The sequence below is a fragment of the Pteropus vampyrus genome, unplaced genomic scaffold (assembly GCF_000151845.1).
Source record: "Pteropus vampyrus isolate Shadow unplaced genomic scaffold, Pvam_2.0 Scaffold271, whole genome shotgun sequence".
Lineage (NCBI taxonomy): Eukaryota > Metazoa > Chordata > Mammalia > Chiroptera > Pteropodidae > Pteropus > Pteropus vampyrus.
This window is the reverse complement of record NW_011889052.1, coordinates 1251045-1261829: the sequence shown is the minus strand read 5'-3', so window position 1 is coordinate 1261829 and position 10785 is coordinate 1251045. Positions and strand designations below refer to the sequence as shown.

Genomic DNA, 10785 nt, shown 5'->3' with positions numbered 1-10785 from the left:
GGCTGCTCTCTTGACCTCTCAGGTGTAGGGTTGGGGATGGGATGGGTTTGGGGACAAGATGAGATGGTGTGTGGCCTTTTGGTGTCTGGCCCTGCCCTGCCTGGTGTTAATGAGCCCTCGATAAGTATATCCTGTGGGAAGGGAGGACAGGGCTTCGGGGAGATGTCTGAGGCTTAGCCAAGGCAGGTCAGGGCTGGCTGCAAAGGCCCAGTCCTCCGTGGGGATGGCCTCTGGCGGGGAGGGGAGCCCAAGCAGTCAGGGGTACAGGCCCCAGGGATGCGGCAGAGTGGGAGTAGGACCACCTCCTGGTACCTCACAAAGCCAGAAGGATCAGGCCTGGAACTGGGGCCTTTCTTCCCTTGCCCCCGCATAAGTCCCCTTCTGTGTATTTGAAGGATGGTTAGCATGTGCTTGGCATGTTCTTTGTATATGTGGGGTAGGCCTTAGCTTTGCTTTGAAGTGCTGGTCACTAGTTCACACTCCTGCTATTATTATTCATGGGGTGACAACTTTCAGTGAGATGAGAATTTGCAAATGATACCCACCCCACCCCACCCATGACTTGAACTTTGAACTGAGTGCTTTCTCCAGAGAAACAGCACCATCTGGTAGTCTGATGAGCTATGCTAGGCTCCTCTTGGCAGGTATCATCTGAGGGATCAAGAAGCTTCCTTGCTCTTGCTCTGGGCCCAGCCATCCTGATAGGGCATTGATCAGAGGTTGGCCCAGCTCTAGTAACTTCCCCAAGTCAAGCACAGCCCTAGGCCAGAAGCCGCCTGGGTCAGGCCACTAGGCGGCTAGCTCCCCATTTCGCCACTAGGTGGCAGGAGAGCCCCACTGTGGGTCTTGGCTCTTCAGCTCGCCTTTGCTGTTGGGTCAGTGGGGCTGGACCAGGCTGCTTCACCAAGAAGGAAAGGGAGTCTGACATTCAGGACTCTATGGCTGAATTGTGAGTGAAACTCAAGGCTGGGCTGTCTGGTGATGTCAGCTCAGACGAAACGGAAGGGACTGATATTTGAACTCCTACTGTGTGCTACGTGTGTGATGCCCATTGTCACCCTCCCCCCAATTGTATAGATGAGGAGACTGAGAGACTCAGACTTAAATCTAAGCCCATATACCACTAAAAACTCTTCAATCCATCATTCCAGAATTATCCAATAGTAAGTCAGAGGTCATGTCAATTGCAGATTCTACAACAGCCTCGAGCTGTGGGCTCTCACTAGCTTGTTTGATCTTCCCTGTAGTGGGTGATGGTGCCTCGCTCTCCCAGATGCTGAGGCTAAGGTCAGAAAGTGACAGTATCGTCTGGGATCACTCAGGGTTTGAATTTGAAGCCAGGCCTGTCTGAATCCAACGCGTTCGTGTGGAGAACGTGAAAGCTGGCATTCCCAGAGCCCACCAGTCATGCCGCTCATTGAAGGTAGTAGTGTTGGAATTAATTTAAATTGGGGAACCCAGACTCAGAGTTTGGGAAGCCAGTCCAGGGTCATCCAGCTGGAGCAGAGGCCCCAGCAGTAGACACTGGGGGCGGCTCACGTGTGCCTCTCTGCAGGCACATCTTCTGGCTGTTGCTAGAAACCTTCCCTCATGTATTCAAAGCCCGGTTCTGGCCACTGGGCCACCTGGCCATTTCCCATTCACCAGCCCAAAATGCCCCACAGAGAACTGGCAAAATAAGAGTCGGACTTTTTAAAAATGGGAAGAGAAGGCTGCATTTCCCAGCGGCCCGTCTACTCACACGCTGTCGAGGTCCCTAGAGGTGCACGGTATTGAGATCTGTCCCTGGTTCTAGGCACAGTGGAAGCTCTAGTAAAAAGCAAGTCAGTCATGTATGCACGACTGTACACCGTCACCCGTGTACACCGTCAGGCACATTCACACTTGTGCAACAGTCTCATACCATGCACACCCCTTCCATAGGTATGCATGAGTTCACACACACATACATACCCATGTGCGCGCAGTTACACTGTATGTGTGAGATGTGAGTATACACACACGTGGACGCATACACATGTAAATACTCAGACTCGTGCACATGTAGTCATTCGCGATCATACAGCACACACAAGGGCAAGTATACACACTCTTGCACATCTCTTGGCACATGTATGGGCATATACACACTTGTGCTCACCCTATGTGCTCACGTGGGTATATGGTTAAATACACTCCAAGCACTCTCATACGTGTGCACATACCACACGAGGGTGTGTGTACACACCCCATGTGTACATGGGTGTTCACACATGTGCACATCCTGTGTGCACATTTGAGCATGTACACCCCAAACCCTAAACTCATGCGCATGGTGCATGCACACATAGCCGTGCACACACATGCGCTCACTCAAATGCCTGTGCTTTTACAGTCACCACACACGAGGGCTTGGGGACACTGAAACCCACTAATTCTCCAGTTCTGTCGCACCAACTGAATATGTCCAACAAATCACTTCCGTTCTGACACTGCCTTCCTGAGGTGAGCGTCGGTCCCCACAGGGTAAGGGTTCAGCCGTCTAGACTGCCTTTACTTGAAGCACCAGTCACAAGTCCCTGGGGCGGGGAGCCACCTCTACTTCTGACTGATCCACTGTCAATCAAGGGTTCCGACAGCTGTTACCAAAGCCCAGTAATTAAGTTCGTCTGCCTGCATGCTCTGGCCAAAATACTCACGAGCAGGGTTTTGCAGTAAAGAAAGGAATTAGTTTATTAGAATTGGCCAATCAGGAGACGGAAGGGCTCAGGACCTAAAAGACAAGACTTGCCAATGGCGTGTAGGTTACAGATCACATAAGGCAGTCACAAGATGCCGTTGGTTAGGGGTTCTGGGTCATGTTTGGAGCTGTTTAGCCAGAGGTGACATAAGGATAATAAGTCATTTCTTCCAAGGACGACTCTTAAGTAAGCTCCCAGCTCCCAGTCCCAGACGGAAGCCAAGGGGTCCTCCAGGCTTCCAGGCTTAGGACTACAGAGCTGAAACAGAACTTAGCTTATGATGTTACCTTTAGCCTGCTCAAGGCTTAAACCCTGTCACCATTCGTCAAACTGGGCTGTTGTCTTCCGCCACCTCAGGGGTCTAGGATCGTCCTGGTGAGAGGCTAAGGCCAGACCAATGAAGTGTGCTGAGAAAGAGAAGGGAAAAAAATTGCTAGAATGGCTCACTGAGCTTGGGAACATCATTTATGTTCACGGGTTTATTATAAAGGATGTAACTCAGGATATAACTCAGCCAAATGGACGTGATGCCCAGGCAGGGCAGGGCCAGGTCATCCTCCCCGCATCTCCCTGTGTTCGCCAACCCGGAAGCTCTCCAACTCTCTCTGTTCAAGAGTTCCACAGAGCTCACTGCATCTCCAGCCCACCCCGCCTTCTGGAAGGCTGAAAGTTCCAACCTTTTAATCACTTGGTCTTTGGACCAGTCCCACCAGAAGGCTATCCAGGAGCCCTATCCTGAGTCACCTCATTAGCATAAACTCAGTGTGAGCAAAAGGGGCTCCTTATGAATAATAAGATATTCCTCTCACTCCGGAAATCCCAAGGGTTTTAGGAGTTCTGTGCCAGGAACCTGGGGCAAAGACCAAATACATTGGTTGTACCACACACACATTCGTGGCATACACAGTTACACTCACACGTGCATACTCACAGACTTGCACACACATGTGGGCACAGCACACACACACACACACACACACACACACACACACACACCCGCATGTGGATGCATGCACGTGTGCACCCATTCACATCCGCACCCCTGCACACACTGGCTCCCAGGCTCTTCCCCTAGCATTTCCCCTGGGGCCCTGAGATCTCTCCCAGGTGCTCGGGCCTCAGTCAGAGCAGCCCCCAGAGGTGATCTCAGCCCAGAACATGGGACTCTAAATGCGAGCGGCAGGAAATGGCTCTGGCAATGCCTGTTTCCTGGACTCAGAATTCAGGTCTTTTGGCCAAAGAAGAAAGCACTTTGAGGTTTTCAATTGAAGGAGCCACTAGGGCACCGAAGGGTCACAGGGAGGCAGAGGAGCTCCTTCCAGTGATCTAAGCTCAGCTCTGCTACCGACTTCCTGATGACCCCATCCTTGGGCACGCTGACCTGGTGACGGTCCCCACAGCACGGTCCTTTGATGCACTGGGGGTTCACACACAAGATCTGAAGATCAAACATGGGAGATCGAACTTTACTCTTACATTGAAAAGGTGAAGGCTGTAGATAAAAAGTCAAAGTGATTTCTATATCTCTGGACCTTCTAGGAGAAATGGATGATAGTAGAAAGGTCCTGCTACTTGCCAATCCATTTTCTAGCAGCCAATGAAAAGGCAGAGACGTTTTGAATGCATTGTAGTCGGTGGTCAGTCATGGTGAGGATTTTGCCTCCCAGAGGGTCTCTGGACATGGGTGCAAGAGGCAGAGACATAGCACCCTCTTCCAGAAGGGATGGTTTGGGGAATTTTCTCATCCAGGAAAGAAAATTGAATATTAAGCTTAATATTGCCTGGGGGGCCAGTGATAGTGTCTCTCCTCTGCCCACCACCAGCCCTGACACACACACAAGGCAATGTCTGGTTTTAAAAGTGCTTATTATGATAACCAGGGAAAAGGCATGACAATTAGAAGTCATGAATATGGCAAAATGGCCGCTTGGATTTGTACATAAGACAAAACGGGAAAATTCAGAAAGGTGATATTTCAAAATTATTCCCAATGGCCAGGGACACATAGCCTTCTACTCTTAAGGAGCAGAGTTAGCAAAACGGTGAAAATCATCTCAAGAAAAGAGAAACCTTGAAAAGAAAGAAGTGGCCCCAGGGGCTGTCCCTCTCCTATCTGGGGTACGATGTGGCCCTGACTCAGCTGCCCTCCTGCAGCCAGGGTCGGATGCTGGCTGACCCTGTGTTTTCTCCCCTGAAGGCAGTGTGCCCTGGCAGCCCTCCGTGATGTCCGGCGCTTCCTTAGTGAGGAGGGGGGACATGTGGCGGTGAGTGTGATCCCCTGGTGACATCTGGGAGTGACATGTGGGAGCCCACACACATCTATCCCTTTGCTTACCAGGCCTCTGGAGGGGAATGCAAGGGGTGTGTGGCCCGGAGGCGCCTGGGTGCCAGCCCCAGGAGGAAGTCGCAGGTGCTATGCGGGAGGAAGCCAGAGGCTGGATGTAGGCTAGGAGTTTCTTCCAGGCCTTGTCGTTGCCTTTGACCTGTCAGGACTTCCCTTGGAATTCTCACATTTTTGGCCACCTTAGAGGTTAGAGGGATCGAGTTACCTAAGTCTTTAGCAAATGCGATTTCTCCTGGTATAGAGAGAATTCCGCCCAACATTATTGGCTGTTCCAGGAACCAGCTGAATCCTGGGTAAGGGAAGTCTACCTGTGTGTTAGGCCCTCAAGTCAGGTGGAAGGTTGGGACAAGCAAGGCCGAGCAAGGATGTCTGTGGGAAAGGACACTGCCCCACCCCTATGCAATCAGACAGAGCAACTTTTGTCCTACCTGTTTCCTCTTGGGGGCGTGCCTCCTGGACTGCCCTGTGCCCTAGCTCCATCTGGATCAGAGCCCTCTAGGTCTGTGGCACAGCTGTCACCTGGGAATTCCCTTCTCTTCCTTCCTGGCTTGAATGCCCTGCTTTTGGATCTAGTGTCTTCCTTTTCTGTGGTTTACTGACTCTTTTTATTGGTGCACATCCTCTCATAGCTTCCTGAGAAAGGGACTTGAGAAGTAGATTTCATGAGATCTTGCATGTCTAGAAATGTCTCTTTTTATTTTTATATTCTCTGGTTGGGTATAGAATTCTAGGCGGGAAGTACTTTCCCCTTTGAATTTCCACAACATCGCTCCCTTGTATTATGGCTTCTGGCCTGCCTGTGGAAAAGTCGAATGTCATTCTGATTTGCTGATCTTCCTGAAAGTTTTGTCTCTTGGAGGGAGCTGGGGGCTTCTCACGGCCCCTCCTCAGGGGAGGCCCGTAGGGTCTTCAGGGTGATGTATCTTGTGGTACGTCGTCTCTTCAACACCATTCTGGGGCCGGGAACCCTTTCTATCAGGAATCTCTGTCCAGCAAGTCGGAGAAATTGTCGGACGCCATTACTTGTATAAACCTGCCACTTTCTGACAACCGATTCCTCCCTTCACTCCCCTTTTCAGAGCTGCTTTTCCCAGAACGCCTGGTGGCTGCATGCTAGGGTCGATCCCTAATTTTATCTTTTTTTTCCCCTTATTTTCTCTCTCTGCCTTTTTTGTCCGCCTTCCAGAGAGATTTTTCTCAACAGTATCTTACAAGTATGTGATTGAATTTTTAAAAAATTTTCCGTGCTCACATTTTAATTTCTACATTTTAAATACTTTGTTCTCTGACATTCCAGCCTTTTAGAACTCTGCTCTTCGTTCGTGGTTCCTCGAGCGTTCTGTCTCTCTCCTTAGATGATGATCTGTTTTTTGACGTTTCCTTCTGTTCATACCCGTCTCCATTTTTCTTGAAGTTCTTTTTATTCTGTTTTAGTCTCCGTGTTTTGTGTTAGCAGTTTTGCTAGAGCGTCCAGTGAATCCCGGTTGAATGCTCTGCAAGCTGCTGGGACCTGCGGGTGAGCGGGCTGCCCGCGAGGGCGCCTGCACCAGCGCCAGGCACACAGAGCCGGCTAGACAGGGTGGGGACGGTGCCTGGGGCTCCACCAGCTCTTGGTTGCTCGGCCGGCCAGTCTTCCCATTTCCTCCACACCCTGGTCCCTTTCGTCAGAGATGCCTGTGGCCCTGGTCCTGACCGTGCTGGTGCTGCATGAGCAGGTGCGCTCTGGTTGGCGAGGGCTTCTGTTTGGTTTCCTCCATTTCCGAGTCAGTCACCACGTATCTATCTACCTTACGCATTTTGTTGACATCTCCCGTTTCTCTCTTGTCTTCTCTTGTTCTCTTTATCTTTCTGTTCCCATTCTGGGGTCTCAGGATGGAGTGGAAATAAACGTGGGTTCACTGCTCCAGGTTTAACTGGTTTCCCTGGAAGACCTGTTCATCAAAAATGGATTGAGTGCCTGCTGTATACAGAGCAGTGCTGAGTGCATTCCTCAGTGCCGAGGGTTTGCCGCCAGGCTGGGAGCAAGGCACCTACTCCTTCGGCTTCCTTGGGGCGTGCTCCCCAAGAAAGGGGAGGAACAACTAAGCAGGTCTAAAGGAGACTGGCCGGGTGGGTGGCCTGGGCAGCAGCTGGTCTCGGTGAGAAATCCTGTCCCTGTACTGTGGCGGTCGGTGGCCTCCTACCTTCTCCAGGGCCGGAGGCCAAGTTAACTCCAGTTTGGTCCTAGGTTTTTGATGCAACGAATACCACCCGGGAACGGAGAGGGACCATCTTTCATTTTGGGGAACAGAACGGCTACAAGGTGAGACCTGGTTGGCTCCCCTCCTCTGCTGGGCCGTGGCACGTTTCGACCCTCTGGGGCCCCTTTCGTGGCCTCTGATGCGGGCAGGGCATTGGACAGGCGGGCCACCACGTCGACTTGGGATGAGAGGGGCTGCATTTTTCTCTTCCACCTGTAGTCTTCTTTCTGGGGAGGCCAGGGTCTCGGGAGAGTCCTGGATAGGGCGGCACCTGCTTTGGTTCCGTGCTTCTAGACCCTGCCCCCACCCCCAAAAGAAGGGCCTGGGGGCCCCGGCTGCTCAGCTTGGCCCTCAGTGGGCCAGGGCTCCGTGGAGCTAGGCCCAGAGCCCTGAACGTGTCTGTGGTCCCTTCCCTCCGGCCCACCCCGGTCCTCGCCGCAGACCTTTTTCGTTGAATCCATCTGCGTGGATCCTGAGGTCATAGCCGCTAACATCGTGGTGAGTGGTCCATCTGACCTTATTGGGACAGTAGAACAATGAAGGTGGCATGGGACAGTGAGGTCCCTCTCCAGCTCTTTGGCCGATGCCTGGGCTGACCTTAATTCGGTCTCCTGAAGCTTGGGGCGGGGCGTGGGAGGCAGAGGAATGCTGGGTCAGGTGAGCCTGCACCCCTGAGGACCTCTCCTGTGGGGCTGTGTCGCTGGGGGCGTTCATTCCTGCTCCCACCTCTTCGCTTCCTCTCAGAATCCCCTGGACAATGCGAGAGGAGCTTCAGCCCCTGGGTAGGGGAGTGGGTTGGGGGGTGGTGTTTACATTTGAAAGAGAAAGAATCTTGACCCCTCTCCCCTACCCCCTGTTTATCCCAGGAGTGTACATCTGATTTTGGGGAGATAGTTTGGGTGGGGAGGGTCTCCAGGTCCCTCACCCCTCTGGCCTCACCTCCTCCTGTCCCATAGGGCAAGGGACTCCAACCTCAGGGTGCCATTAACACTCTCTTAGCACCACTGTGGGAACTTGGACTAGGGACCAGCCCCCTGGGCCGTCGCCCCCCTCCCCAGCCTCAGCCTGGCCTCCGGCCCAGCCACCCCCTCCCCGCCCAGCATTCTCCTTGGTCTCCGGCCCTGCCTGGCCTCCAGCCTTGACGCGTCCTTGCTCTGTGCATGGCCCCGGCAGCAAGTGAAACTGGGCAGCCCGGACTATGTCAACCGCGACAGTGACGAGGCCACAGAGGACTTCATGAAGCGCATCGAGTGCTATGAGAATTCGTACGAGTCTCTGGATGAGGACCTGGACAGGTGAGCGAGGGAGCCCGTATCCTGCAGCTCTGGTGGGGGTGGGGGCCCCACTTGGCTGCTTCCTTGGGGCTTTCCATGGTGGTGGCCGAGGGGCCACCCCAACAGGCAGAGGTGGTCGGACCTTCTTTGTTTCTTTCCTTGGAGCAGAAGTCATGGGCCTGAGGTGACTCGCAGGAGCTGTTGCCTTATCTGGAGCTCTGAGAGTCAGAATTTTCTATTATTCCGTCATAAGATCAAGCCTGATTTACGTACAGGGGGTCCTCCCACAGGCATTTGCAAACATGACATGCTCTTTAAAAGCACAGTCTGTTTTGAGAAGGGGACAGTGGTGCCAATGAGTGGTGGGCGGGGAGGATTCTTTAAGCCCACAAGGGGACGTTCAGTTGGGGCTCTCAGAGCAGCCGTCAGCAAACTTGTTCTCCAGAGGGTCGGGTAGTAAATATTTTAGGCTTTGGGGCATACAGTCAGCTCTGCCATTGCAGTGCAGAGGGAACTTAGACCATAAGTAGATAACTGGGCGGACCGTGTTTACCTAGACAGGCCGTGGGCTGAATTTGACTTACTGGCCATAGTTTGCCAAGTCTTGTCTTAACATAAGTGGGGGCAGTGGTTAAGTAACAGCGTGACCCCTTGGTAAAGTATTACACAGTCAGTATAAACCATGCTAAAGAGATGTGGGAAGGTATATGTCATGCATTGAGTGAAAAGGCTGGGATATATCTTTGTGCTTGGGTCATTTATAATTACATAAGAATATGTAACACCCAGGAATCAAGCAGCACAAACGGAGGGGGTGGAGGGGTGGTTTCCGGGGTCTGGGCTTCTGGACTGGCCGTGAGTCCGGCCGGGCCCTGCAGCCAGCCCGAGCCGGTTGGAACTACATGGCGCTCGCCGCCTTGGCCTTTCTGTGGTTTTTGGTGTCTCCCTTGGTCTCCCCGGCACAGCATTTCTCGTCATGATTCTGTCGTGTGACCGTAGGAGAGGGGCTGATCTGGACCAGTGCCTGTCGGATTTGCCAGTAAACGTTGCTGATGTCTTTATCGGTGGTGTCTGCGTAATACCCCTAAACCTAAACTGAGGTCCCATGGCCCAGACAGTGAGAACTCAGATGAGAACATCTGTGGGGCTCAGGGCTGAACCCAAGCACAGTGCTTGAGAAACCACACCTTTGCCTCCTGCCGCCCCCACTCCCTCTGCAAACATAAGCAAATAAGTGTGCTCTGCACGTTGCGACGTGTCACAGGTCCAAAGCAGGGAAAGTGGCTGAGCTGGGTTTATCGGCTGCTGCCACCAGCACCATCCTCCCATGCTTCTTGTCTCACCCGCCCGCTGCCCGGTGTGGGGCAGGGCTGCTCGGCACACATTGATGCCCCAGGCCAGGTTCTAGGGGAGAGTTCCTTGGTGGAAGGAAAAGCGGCTGACTGGAAGGGGTGGAGGGGAGGACCGTTTGCCAGCTACTCCCAGCTCAATCCTGCCCGGAAAAAATGGCTCTTGTCCATCTTATAGATAGTGTGTTGAGAGGTCAGAGGTAGACGAGAGGGGCCTGGGGGACACGGAGCAGCGGCTGACATCACAGAGTGACCTGACTGACCCCTCACTTTAGATGTCGCCTTTTGGGAGTACGATAAGTGTTGAGTTCCTCCCACGGGGTTCGTCTGTCCGTCGCACGTGTCACGTCGCTCCTACCTCGCGCCCATCACGTGCACAGCAGCTGACCGACGGTCCCGTGTGTTGCGATGTCGAGCCTGGTGGGCAGAGATGCAAGCAAGGCTCTTCGGCCAGTTCCTGTGGCTGGCGGAATGTGCCCTCGATGGCCCTGGGTTCACTCACAGGCCTCTCTCTGCCTTCCGTCTGAAAAGGGATCTGTCCTACATCAAGATCATGGACGTGGGACAGAGCTATGTGGTGAACCGCGTCGCTGACCACATCCAGAGTCGCATCGTTTATTACCTCATGAACATCCATGTCACTCCCCGCTCCATCTACCTCTGCCGGCACGGTGAGAGTGAGCTCAACCTCAAGGGCCGGATCGGAGGGGACCCAGGACTGTCTCCCCGGGGCAGGGAGGTCAGTGCATGTATGTGTGTGTGTGTCTGTGCATTGGGACCCCTGGGTGGCCGGGTATGTGCATGTGTGTGCCCGAGGGCTGGGCTCCAGCTCTCGCAGCTAATATGTGATCCTCAAGT

The 10785-nt window shown here is 53.2% G+C and overlaps 1 protein-coding gene across 1 annotated transcript in view; it reads left to right on the top strand.

Moving 5' to 3' along the window:
• The window catches only part of PFKFB4 (6-phosphofructo-2-kinase/fructose-2,6-biphosphatase 4), a 38614-nt gene that overhangs the window by 6931 nt on the left and 20898 nt on the right, over positions 1 to 10785 (top strand). Inside the window, exons 4-8 of the mRNA XM_023520561.1 lie at positions 4918 to 4984; positions 7292 to 7366; positions 7746 to 7802; positions 8478 to 8599; positions 10459 to 10720. Of these exons, the coding sequence (XP_023376329.1) occupies positions 4918 to 4984; positions 7292 to 7366; positions 7746 to 7802; positions 8478 to 8599; positions 10459 to 10720 (583 nt within the window). The remainder of the gene's footprint in view (positions 1 to 4917; positions 4985 to 7291; positions 7367 to 7745; positions 7803 to 8477; positions 8600 to 10458; positions 10721 to 10785) is intronic.